This window comes from Hibiscus syriacus, unplaced genomic scaffold, assembly GCF_006381635.1.
Source record: "Hibiscus syriacus cultivar Baekdansim isolate YM2019G1 unplaced genomic scaffold, ASM638163v2 tig00112864_pilon, whole genome shotgun sequence".
NCBI lineage: Eukaryota > Viridiplantae > Streptophyta > Magnoliopsida > Malvales > Malvaceae > Hibiscus > Hibiscus syriacus.
In genome coordinates this window covers 305,545-318,893 of record NW_024063414.1, presented here as the reverse complement: position 1 = coordinate 318,893, position 13,349 = coordinate 305,545, and the positions used below count along the sequence as shown (strand labels likewise).

General features: G+C 33.4%; 1 protein-coding gene and 1 pseudogene across 2 annotated transcripts; both read left to right on the top strand.

Annotated features, from left to right (window-relative positions):
- The first annotated feature begins 2,377 nt into the window (after positions 1-2,377).
- Positions 2,378-4,855, top strand: LOC120184261 (annotated as a pseudogene).
- A 2,849-nt stretch (positions 4,856-7,704) lies between these two features.
- LOC120184252 (eukaryotic translation initiation factor 4B2-like) lies at positions 7,705-10,636 on the top strand. 2 transcript variants are annotated; one of them, XM_039188761.1, is made up of 3 exons: positions 7,705-8,854; positions 9,597-10,022; positions 10,275-10,636. In XM_039188761.1, exons 1-3 carry the CDS (start codon positions 7,743-7,745, stop codon positions 10,291-10,293), a joined length of 1,557 nt encoding a protein of 518 aa, XP_039044692.1. In that variant the 5' UTR covers positions 7,705-7,742; the 3' UTR covers positions 10,294-10,636. The 2 variants fall into 2 exon arrangements, with proteins under 2 accessions (XP_039044692.1, XP_039044691.1); XM_039188760.1 differs by having other exon boundaries at positions 10,269-10,636.
- The last annotated feature ends 2,713 nt before the right edge of the window (positions 10,637-13,349 follow it).

Here is a 13,349-nt window from a genome sequence, read left to right as displayed (position 1 = left end):
CCTCATTTCAACTGGACTCTTAGGAAGCTTATCAAAATGAGAGAACAGGTTGGATGTTTGTTTACTGCTACCACTAACTAGTCTCAAGTTAGGGGTGGTTGGATATGGGACAGAATTAGAGAAAAGAATGACAAAGTGGTTTGGCATCGACTTATATGGTTCCCTGCGCACATACCTAAGTATTCTTTGATTACTTGGATGGTTATTCTCGACAGGTTGCCAACTAAGGAGAGATTAGCTCGTTTTGCAATGATGACTAATACTCAATGTGGGTTCTGTGGGGCTGCTTTAGAATCGAGAAGTCATCTCTTCTCGGATTGTGTTTACTCGGGGAGAGTTTGGGATACTATCTTGCTAAGTTGTGGATTGCAGCAGCAAAGCCAGAGCTGGGATGACCGGCTGTGCTGGTTGAATAGAAGCTTAAAAGGAAAGTCTCTGCTAGTTCATATTCTCAAACTAGCATGGAAATGGTACATATACTTCATTTGGGATGAGCGTAATCGAAAATTTTTTAGAGGATTATCGCGCCCGTATGCTGCCATTGTAAATGCTATCAAAGAGGCAGTTATAATTAAACTGTATATATACAATATAAACAGGTTGGATACTGTAAATAGTCAATTATATACTGATTGGGGACTTGTATAGCTGGTTTGTTATTTTGTAGCAGTTTGCTGCTTTCTTGGATGAATACAATGATTGATTATCCAAAAAAAATGGTAAATTTTTGGGAAATAATTTACCAAGAGAATTGCTTTGATGTGATTTTTAGTCACCCAAGCATGACCGTGTTCCTCTATTTGTTTCTTTTGAACTCCGAGCATGACGTCGATGATGTTGTCCTCATGCTTTGTTCTTTCAGGTTTACGATGATCTTCGTTCAACTGTTGAAACAACATATCCAGCTCACGGAGAACTCTGTCCACTCTTCCTTTATGACCACTTATCCGGTACGTAATCCAACCGAATCCCGGAAAGCATTCGTCGTAGCAAAAAGTTTCGGCCACCGTCTCGGCGTCATTAAAATTTATGTTTTTGCAACAGAATGATGAATGGGAAAACAGGTAATAGAGTTGTAAAATAAAAAAAAATTAGATACAAAATTCTTTTAACTATCAAATAAGTATAATTTTAAAGATTGAAATACATTTTGATCTTTAAAAAAGTAATGTAAAATATAATTATAATAAAAAAACAATATAATAATATCTAATATTAGTAATATCGACATTTAATTTAATTAAAACTTCGATAACCACTAAATATAAAAGTATACATCAAAAGACTTTCTCCCTCTTGTTTCCTCATCCACGTTCAGAACTGTCTCGGATATTATTAAGTGTGGAACTAAAATATATGCTTGCATAAAACGAAAATATGTTATATTAATTTAAAAAAATTAATTTAATATTATATTAATAAATCGTTAAAATAATTAAATTAGGGGTTTAAACTATAAAAAAAAACCTTAATTTTAAAAGAAAAAGTGAGAATTAGGGGCCTCAATTTTAATATAATCATTGACAATTAATATAATTAATTATAGGGTGAGGTGTGCGATCTTATGTTAAAATATAATTTTAAGAAATTATATTAAAACTTTAAGTGTATAAATTATAAATTTTTAAAATATAAAATTAAATTATTAATAAAATACATATATAAATTATAAAAAAAACACTAACTTCTCTTGAAATATTGGTTTCATGTTGAAGATTAAAAAAGAGATGAAGTAATGTTGTTTAGTTGAATTGCGGTATGGATTCTTTTCTTCTAGTTGCAATCTCATCAACTGTTTTTCTTACCCTTTTACCGTTTTTATCTTATGGTGTTAGAAAAGGTTACAATTTCATTTTGAAGTTATTTAATTATAAAGTACTGATACTTGTATCTGGTGTCATTTTGAGGCCTACTATTTCTGTAAAAAAAAATGCTCTTGCCTGACCTTGCAATTTAAAATCATTATAGTCTCAATTACGTTACAAGTCTTATGAAGTGATTGAGCTATTAAATTACTGATACTTAATAGTTAGCATCCCATGGCCATGTGCATTATTGTTGTATGCATAGGCTTGTGAGATTTGATGCTGTCCGAGGTTTAACCAAGTTAAGGGGAGCCATCCCTAATCTGTGGTATGCATAGGCTTGTGAGGTTTACCCAAGTTAGAATTGGTAAATAAAGTGCTTCCGTAAAGCACTTTGGAATCTTGCATCTGTCATGATTTCTTGATTTAATCTGGTACTTTTGCTGCTTGGTTCTATTCTTTTCTTTTATCATTTCCAAATGCCTTTTGGTTGTATTTAAAATGGAAGTTAGTTGAATGTTTTGGCATCTTTTATGCCCAACAACAACCTTATGGACTTATTGTACAATTCCATGCAGATATGTAATGCAGTGGCTGTGGCCAAAATTATGAATGCCACTCTCATCTTGCCAGTGCTGAAGCAGGACCAGATTTGGAAAGACCAAACGTGAGAGATCTTGTCCATTAACCACACACATATTGTTTATATTGTGAATGTAAATCATTGGAACCTAAATATTGATATATGGATAGAGAAGGCAAGAAACAACAAGTTACTGAGATTATTAATTTAGCCAAATGGTTTTGTATAATTATTACTCCTAGCTTCTCAAACTTTATGCATCGAATTTATGACGTAGAAAAGAGTATTTTTCTTCAGACAATGAAGTTTAGAATTAAACTTTGTTTCAACTATAGTCTCTTTGGTCTCAGTTCCAGTGATTTTAGAAGCCTCAGTAATGCCTAATATCTGCGAGAATGATGTAGCATGCATTAATGTTGACATTCTTATTAATTAACATTTGAAGTGTCTAGGCACATAGTAATTGTTCCTTTATTCAAGTTACTTGAGGTTGGCTACTCGGCTTATAACCTCGACAAGCTGTTAAGATTCATATGCAAATAGCAATACCTCAAGATTAAATATATTCTTGGAATCTTGTTGTGAACTTAGATTTTAAGCTCTAAGCTAACTGTAATTTGCTGAGAATTTGCAGTTTTTTCCGCTCCTCTCATGGGCCTAAGTAAATCACGTGCTCATGTCTCATCTCATATATGTTAGAAGCATCATTGAAAGGCCTCCATCTTGCTACATGTATCATAGTTTGGTTTTAGCTTGTACCTATTCAATCGTAGGCTTTATTGGATGATGATGTCCATACTTTAAATATGACATGAGAACTCGAGAATGAATAAAGCACCTTGATTTACAATACATCTATTCCTTCTTTTTTTCCTCTGGAATTGTTTACATGGAGATTTTTTGTTATGTGCAATAGACGGACAGTGAAGAACATTCCAAAATATGCTCCAGCACAATTTTACATCGACAATGTGCTGCCTCGGATCAAAGAGAAGAAGATAATGTCCCTAAAACCTTTTGTTGATAGACTTGGGTAAGCTATGGGTGTTTAGAAATGAAACTCCGGTTTGGTTTATTAATTCTCTTACACTTTAATTTCTTTCCCTATATCCTGGGTGTTGGTTCAGGTATGATAATGTCCCTCCAGAAATCAATAGGCTAAGATGCAGGGTCAATTATCATGCTCTTAAATTTCTTCCAGGTCAGATTTGTTGGTCTCAAGAATGAGGAACAGCACGGGAAGTCCGAATCCTTACATGTATGTATCTTTTTAGCTACGATTCTACTAAAATGCAGAATTCCTGCATTTTTAAATCCAGAATAAATAATAGTCCATTCTTTCAGGGCTTTACATCTTAGGTTTGAGAAAGGGATGGTGGGCCTATCATTCTGTGATTTTGTTGGAACTAGGGAGGAGAAAGCTAGAATGGCGGAATACAGACAAAAAGAATGGCCTCGAAGATATAAGGTTCTTGTTTGTTCTTTTTGAAGAACCAACAGTTGGAGTAGATATGCTTATCTCTGTAGTGATTGTGATGGCAGAATGGAACCCATCTCTGGCAGCTGGCTCTGCAAAAGAGGAAGGTAGGTGTCCTCTAGAACCTGGGGAAGTGGCAGTGATTCTTCGAGCAATGGGCTATCCAAAAGAAACACAGATTTATGTTGCTTCTGGCCAGGTTTATGGTGGTCAGAATTGGATGGCACCCTTAAGGAACATGTTCCCAAATCTGGTGCGTTCTTTTCCTAGTCTTTATTTTCTATGAACCTCGAAAATCTTCTTGTTCGGACTCATTTTTCTATTACTGCCCTTAATTATATATATGGAAGCATTAGAGCTATACTCGTCCAAGCCTGTTAGTTAAACAAACAAGACTATATCAGGGACTGCAGTGCAAGTAGTAGTTGACATGACATACTTGAACCGCAAACGGTTCCATTTTATTTTCCTCTTCTTTTGCAAAGATGACAATTACAAGGCTTTCAAACAGGTTACCAAGGAAGAGTTAGCAAGTAAGGAGGAGTTGGCTGTTTTCAGGAAGAATGTAACAAGCTTGGCAGCACTTGATTTCTTGGTGTGCCTGAAGTCTGATGTGTTCGTGATGACACATGGTGGCAACTTCGCTAAATTGATAATCGGAGCAAGAAGGTACATGGGCCATCGACAAAAATCCATAAAACCAGACAAGGGGCTTATGTCTAAATCTTTTGGGGATCCTTATATGGGCTGGGCAAATTTTGTCGAGGACGTGGTTGTCACCCACCAGACACGAACCGGATTGCCGGAAGAGACCTTCCCGAACTATGATCTTTGGGAGAACCCCCTGACTCCTTGCATGCGTAAAGCCTGATAACAAAGGTATTTCTTTTCGGTTTCGCTACATTTTTCAGGATCATCTCCAAGACGAAACTGCATATCTATCTGCATTTGGAATAAATGAAAATTCTTTTACTTACAAGCTACAAGGAAGGGGGGGGGGATAATAAAATTGTTTGGCCGGAAAAGTGCCGACAGAGACGGTGGATTGGCCTAATCGTATCAGAGCAGGGATTCGTTATTGACCTTGTAAGGGCTGCCACTACCACCGGGACGCCCAGCATTAGCAGTTTTGCATATAGCCTCCAAAACTAAAAACTAGCAGATTGATTTTTGAACATATATTTTGCCTTTCTTTATATCTGTTGTCTTTAATTTGTACCTTCTAGGCATCGGGATTCAGAAGGTGTAAAATATTATAGTAAAATTATACTAGAATTCAATTTGTTAAAAAAATAAATATATAATAAAGACAATTTGGTAAAATATACATTTCAATAATATTTTATTCATTTAACCAAACACTGTAATCTTACATTCTTGCTAAACGAACCAAACACAAAATACAACATTCCCAATAATCTTATTCCCGTCGGTAATCATATTCTCACTGATAATCTTACATTCTGTAAATCAAATACACCCTTAGTAGTTTGGGGTGAATGTAAAAATGTTATCTCTAATAACAAATATTAAAAATAATAAATTTTAAGAGTATATAAAAATTTATCTAAAGCTACCTTTTGTGATTATACTATTTTTTGTGTAAATTTTTTATTTCTTTTTTCACTACGAGAAGCATGTTTTCATGGTAATATTACACTTTAAAAATACGAAGCAAAAAATATAGAATGATAATATCTTAGTCTTGATCGTTGAAGTTTTACCTTATTTTTAGGTAAAGTAATCAATGATGAAGTACACTTTCATCTTCGTTTCATATTTAACAAAATAAAACAATCAAAAAAGTATAATTTTGTTGAATATAATCAAAAGGAAAAACAACCTTCGGATATAAATATGGTTTATTGGTTACATCAAAAAAGGCGCTTAAGAAAATTAAGAGAAAAATTATTAATAAATACTCTCTTAAATAAAACAAAAATTGGATTAATATTCACTTTTAAAATTTTACTTTTGGGTTACTTTTACGGTTGTAATTTTTGCTATTTACATCGTTTTATTAACGAATAACCAACACCATATTCTTGGTATTTATATCGTTTTTTTATAACGTAGGATCTTTCAAGACCAGGTTAAAGAATTCGACCCTACAAGGTAACCTCTACAGGAGCTCAAAGAACCTATCACTCTATCCTTCTGATTTTTTTTTTTCAAGATTTCCAATCAGTACGGTTTGAACCTTGGACATGAGCCCACAATAACCAACACCATATTCTTGGTATTTATATCGTTTTATTATATTCACTTTTAAAAATTAGGAGCCCTCGGCATGTAAAAGAAAAGTTCATTTTAAACTTTGTCCTGGACAGAAGGAAAAAAAGGAAACTAATCTTAACCTTCGGTTGGGGGTCCTTCTGCCTAAGCCTGTATCTGGGTGTGGTTACACACACAAATCCTCTTAATTATAAAAATTTAAAAGTTTATAATCCATTAAACGTCCTCAAGAAAATCAAAATTTACTATTATGATGGACTGAGAGAATATTAAAATATAGTCCATAATTTAAGAACCTTATGCGCTGTTAACAAAAGTTGAGAGCTCTTTCTTATAGAAGAAAACCAAGTGACGAGTCGAAGAAAGGTATAGCCTGAATGGTACAGCACAGCTGCCCTCCATTACCCCCCAAAATCAAATAGCACCATCCAGTCATCCACCTCGAGTTGCTTAGGCCCTACACAACAGCTACCTACCCCTAAAAGCTACACACATTCCTATAGTCCATTATTTTTATTGGATCGTGCTTTTCACCTTCGGTTCTTACGGTTTACTCTATTGTGTCCGCTTTAAATTTACGCATGCATCTCGTCTACAAATTCTATTTTCCTTGACTTTCAAATTGTGAAGACAACACTTGTAACCTCTCTCTCTTAACAATAAAATAATAACTTATTATTATGAGAACAATACCTTCAACTAAATCTCCTTTATTTGTAATTCATATTCAAATTTCAACTCTTCTCGTTTAAATTATATTCAAAATTAATTTTTAGTGTCTAAAAAACTTTTTATTAAAAATAGGTATTTAAAGATTTTTTTATTACAATTTTAAGTGATTACCGTTAAAAAATAATTAAGTAACACATCCAGATTTAAAAAAAAAATTATTTTTTAACGGGAGACACATAAAAATATAACGGATAAAACTTTAGGTACATCTTTTTAATAAAAAAAAATATACTAAAATGTTTTTCAAAATATTATTTAAGCACTTATTTTTATATTAAACCTTTATAAAAAATATTACTGGTTAGGAGTTAATAAAATTTGAATCGAATCAAAACGTTGAGTTTTTTTATTCAATTCTACGTTAAAAATTTGAACCTATTCGTAATTTCATAAAATCAATTTGACTCAAAAACAATTCAAATAAAAGTTGAGTTGTAAAATATAATTCAAATAACTCAAAATTCTAATAATTAATAGATTAATGCTTATATTCGAGTCGAGTTATCAATTCTATATGGTATATCTATATTGCATATTTAAAATATAAAAATATATACATATATATATATATAAATAATTGTAACAAACTTATTAAATTGAAATCAATTTATACCATAAACATTACAAATATTTATAATTAAATTTAAATAAAATTTAAATAACTAAACTCAACTCAAATTTTATAATCATAACTTAATTCGGAATAAAATAAAATTATAAAATAATATACATCAACTCAACTGACTCAGCATTTTAACTCACTCCTTAATACGTCTATTTGCATGCAATCGGGGGCCGCATTCCGCCTCCTACCTCTGTTGCGTTTTATATAAGTTTCCCAAAATCCCAACAAAAACAAAAAATATAAAATAAAGAAGAGGGGGGAGAATTATACTATAATTTTTCAAAAATGTCTAAAGTCTGGGGTAGAATCGGCGCGTGGGCCGCCGAGGCCGAGCGAGAAGAAGAGGAGGAGCGTAAAGCTGCGGCAGCCGCGACCGCTGCTGCTCCGACGCCTGAATCCAAAGGTTTTCCTAGCCTGAGGGAAGCCGCTAGTGCGAAGCCCAAGAAGACAAAAACGACACTTTCGGAGTTCACCATGGGGACTTATTCGTCTTCAGGAAGCAGCGGAGTTGGTGGTGGAGCTAGGTTAACAGACTACAACAGGCTGACACCCGAAGAGATGATGCTCCTCCCAACCCGACCCAAAGAACGTTCCGCTGAGGAAATGGAGCATGGCCGTCTCGGAGGTGGGTTTTCTTCTTATGGGAGGTCCGGTCCACCTGCCCGTCGGGTTAACAATGAGGACAGCGGCGGATCATGGGTCTCAGGAAGAAGGCAGTACGGAGGTTTTTCTGAAGAACGACGGCGTCCGCCTTCTAGGGCTTCTGTCTACGATCAACTCCCGCGTGCAGACGAGATGGATAATTGGAAAATGACAAAGAAAACAATCCCGTCTCTTGATTCGGGCCGGCAAAACCGATACGGCGGGCTTGGAACCGGAGGAAGCGATGGAATCTCCAGGGCCAACGAGGTGGATAATTGGACGGCTCGAAAACGACCGATTCCGGCTCGTTCTTCAACGTTTGGTTCGGGTTTTCCTGACTCCAGACCGGAGACTGATAGATGGGCCGGAGGTGGTGGTAGAGGTGGGTTCAGGGAGGAAAGACATAAATTTGTATTGGACCCTCCGAGAGGGGAAGTGAATGAGCCTGTAGTTAAGACAAATAAGCCGAATCCTTTTGGGGCAGCTCGGCCCAGGGAAGTGGTGTTGGCGGAGAAAGGATTGGATTGGAAGAAGCTGGATTCTGAAATTGAAGCAAAGAAGGCAACTAGTAGGCCATCAAGTACTCAATCCAGCAGGTCGGAAGGTCTCCAACAGCATGGGGTTGAAAATTTAGCGAAGCTGAGGCCAAAGATCAATCCATTTGGAGATGCTAAGCCTAGAGAAGTTTTGCTGGAAGAACGAGGTCAGGATTGGCGCAAAATTGATCTCGAATTAGAACGTCGCAGGATGGACAGGTTTCCATTCGATTTAAATGCCCATTATGTTCATAGTTCACTTCTGTTGTGTGAATTTTCCAGTCATAACACGTTCCACTTGATTATGTAGTGATTGAGCACATTCTATTTTAACAAGTTCATGCAGTCGCTATTGCACTTGATTAGAAACTGATTTTGGACTATGTATAAGTTCCCAGCAGATATTTGCCTTCGGAATCAACCCGGGCAACTACTTCATGCACTAAATTTATATGTACTGTTGTATTCTAAAAGTTCTTTGATTTGTGAATATGTAGCCAGCTCAATTGTAAACTGAAACATGTTCTCTGTTATGGTATTATTGTAATAGGGCTTCGGTTGGGCTAGGTGGTCTCTACCGTTTACTCTTTCTTGACGTCGAAACTATGCTCTGTACATGTTCCTCAATTGACATGCCAAATTGAATTTTTTTTATAATGTTATAGAAAATCACTGTTATTTACACTGTTCTGAAGTCATATCTATACTGCAATTACACTCAGATAAACTTGGAGCACATGTAGGTTGCATATGCACCAGTAATGACATGGAAAACTGTTTATAAATTCATCGTGAGTTCCTGTGTAAGGTTGTCATCTAAATGGTTTCAAGTGCCCCAATTGCTCTATGTGCTTGATCATTATTCTGTATTTATTCTCCTTTGTTCCTTTCTTGCTCTGAGTTTATGATTATATTTCCCACTCCATTATGTTCTTCATTTCTAATGTGAATTATGTTTCAGGCAAGAAACAGAGGAGGAAAAGATACTGAAAGAAGAAATAGATCACCTAAAGAAGGAGATTGAGAACGTTTCAACATCAAATTCAGAATCTGCTGATGGTGCCCAATCCACTTTGCGTGATACGCTTCATAACAAGGAAAGGGAACTACAGACACTTATCCATGATTTGGAGAACAAAGTTAGAGTTGGGCAGAAAGTTGTGGAAAGGCCTAGTTCTGGAGCTGGCCGAATTGGCAGCTTCCCTGATAGTCCACATTCACAGTCTGGGTCTAGTGATGGCTCTAGGAGTGTAGAGTTCAGGGATAGGCCTAGATCTCGTGATACTGCAAATTCATGGTCAAGGCTCGGTGACGATCGAAGAGAATTTCATAGAGAATTTCAAGGTGGCAGGGACAGAGGATTTCTGGGGAATGGAGATTTGAACGGGTAAGGATGTAAAACACTACCAGTTCACTTTCTTATTCCTGTCAGCGCCATTTTTATCCCGTCCTCGTAGAAAATTTGGCATGTGTTGATCATTCATTTGAGATGTATTACTAATTATTGACATGTGTTGCACTTCCATTGCTTCACTGATTCCTTTTTGGCTGATCGAAAAATCCAAGCCTGCATGTCTCATATAAATCAGACTAGTTCATATGGCTAACGGAATCATGTTGTTTGTTATGGCAGGTCAAGGTCAAGGGAGAGATGGTGAACCATAATCGATACGGTTTCACTAAATCCTGCCCTCAAATTTAGACCTCATGGACAGATAGTATTTTGTTAGTCTCACCTGTTAATTTGTTCTCTTCTCATTTGCTCTGGTAAAACACAAGAAGGATTCTTAGAGTAGTGCAGCATAGAACTTTGCCCTGATCTTTTGTTACATTATTAGGACTCTAATCTTTGAGATTCCTTTGGATTCTGAAGAAATTAGATTTACTGGTCTGCCTTTTAGAAGATAGAACTTAGATATGAAACAAAACTCACAAAGTTGTTGGCTGTGTAGATATGGGAAGAATAGATGTTTGTGGGCACATTGGGTCTGTTTGATATTTTTCTTAGGCAGCATATGATTTGGAATGATGAAAACCCCTTTAGGATTGATTTTTGTTGCCATTGTTCTTGAACTTTTATGTTTGTTACCGCTGTAAAATTTGTTTAGTTCTTGAAAGATTAATTCAATAGTTTTATTTTACTGATCTGTAATATTGGTATCCACTACGGGAGCTGAGGTCGATTAAACTTGTATTGATAAGGTAAGTCATTTTAGTTTTAGTTGATAAAAAAGAAGGGTGACCTACACGTTTAGTGCCTGAACTAATCTATTTGTTCCATTTTGCTTTATTCTTTCAAAATCATGCATAACGTCTAGTTTTTGTTTCAATTTAGTACTCTGTTGTTAGAAAATTAATAGAATTGCTGATGTTGTATTTTTTTATTTTCTCAATGATGGTGTGATATTACCTTATCGTGATACGTTAATATCACTGTTAAGTTTTTAACAGTGAAGTACCAAGATGAATTATAAACTAGTTTTGAAAATAAAATGAAATTTAGGTATAAAAACAGAGTAAAAGTAATAATTTAGGTATCAAACATATAGTTTACCCAGAAAAGAATACAATAATTTAGGTATCACTGTTTATAGGAATCGATTAATTTATTATTTGACTTGAAACTTAAATCTTATTATTTATTATCATTCGACTTCAAAGAAAGGGATATATTTAAAAAGATATTTAAATTGTAAGGACTAAATTATCTCAATAGTTAAAAAAATTGTTGTTGTCTTTAAAGGTCTTAGGTTTGAGCATCGGAGACTGCAACGGTGATGAGTTTTCATTGTCAAAATATTGAGAACCTTTAGAATAAATACTATTTTGTAATAGTCATAAATTAATTAACAAAATTATGTATTTAATTTCCAATATGTGTGGTTTTAGAGGTCATTTTTTATAGAAGGATAAATATGAGAATCGACACATAGATCGACGGCCATGTTATTTATTAAGCAAATAAACAATTTATTGGATAAATTATGCATTTAGTAACATAAACTATCAGTTTTAATATGTTTTAATAACTAAACTTTTAATTTTTTTTCAAAATCATATCTAAAGTTTAATTTTTATTTCATTTTAGTACCACCATACAAAATTTAACGTTAGATTTTGATAAAACCTGAAAGCTTGGGTACTAAAATAGATTAAAATTGATAGTACTAAACACATTAAGTTTTTAATGACGGGTACTAAAATGAAACGAAAACTAAATATTGTGTATGATTCTAAAAAAAATGAAAGTTTAAATACTAAAATAAATTAAAACTAATAATTTATATACTAAATACGTAGTTTATTCAAATTTCTAATCGGAATTGATGACACATTCACATAGCAACACAAGTAAAAAAAACTTAGTAAAAAAAAGGTTTAACACTCAATTCAGTCCGTAGATTATATATATTATTCTACTTTTGATACCTAATTGTTTTTTCCTTCACTTTGATACTTAAATACGTAGTTTATCCAAATTTCTAATATTTTTTTTATTAATCTGATGTAAGGACAAGGCAATATCTGTTCAAATATAATTTTCAACCTTTTGATATTGAATGCTCACATACCTGACATATATGGTGTTCGAACCCGGATCCTCAAATAATAAAAACAAATCATTTACTACGGAGATCATTTTGTTCGTACAAAGTAATAACCAATTCTAGCCATTAATAACGAGGCACGTCTTAATAAATGTCATGCGTAAAATCTGTTCTGAACCACCTTTTCTCTTACTTTGTAAAGGGATGTTACCTAACATTGGTTTTGATTTTATTTTGGTCATTCAACTTTATAATATTCTATTTTGACCATCTAACATTTTTAAAGTTTCAGTCAGCGGAACGAAGACGTGGACTGTTTTACATGGTACGGTAATACTTTTTAAGCTTTTAATATTTTCACATTCTATTGAGTTAACTCTAATCCTATTAAAGTAATAAATTTAATCCTTCACAATTATAAAATCTAGCAATTTAACTATAATTTTAAAAATTCAAGAATTATAATTATTCGATATAATCAATCTTAAATAAATATATACAAATCAATATATTTCACAAATGCATAAAAATTACTATTTTTAATAATTTTAAATAAAATAAATACATAAAAATCATAAAAGTTCAAAAAATTGCCTTATGTTTTAAATAATAAAATTTATGTATTTTTGGATTTTTATAATTTTACGTATTTATTATGAATTTATCTGGGTGATCGCATAGTTCTATAAGATTAGAGGGTAAACTACACATTTAGTACTTAAACTATTAATTTTGATCTATTTTAGTATCTAAACTTTCATTTTTTAATTATACCTAATGTTTAGTTTTCATTTAATTTTAATACACCATCATTAAAAAATCAATGTGTTTAGTACCAAAATTATCATTTTTGGTCCATTTTAGTACATAAACTTTCAATTTTTCAAAACTTAATGTTAATTTTTAGACAGGGTACTAAAATGAAACAAAAAGTAGAATTTTAACGGAGGGATACTAAAATGAAACAAAAGTTAAACTTTAGATATAATTCAAAAAAGTTGAAAATTTAGGTACTAAAACAGACTAAAATTGATAGTTTTTGTACTAAACGTGTAATTTACCCAAGATGCATCACATAATTTTATAATGTTACATTATTAAAGCGCCAAAAATTAAAATTAATAGATTAACGTTGAAACAAATCAAATATCAAATTTAAAAAATAC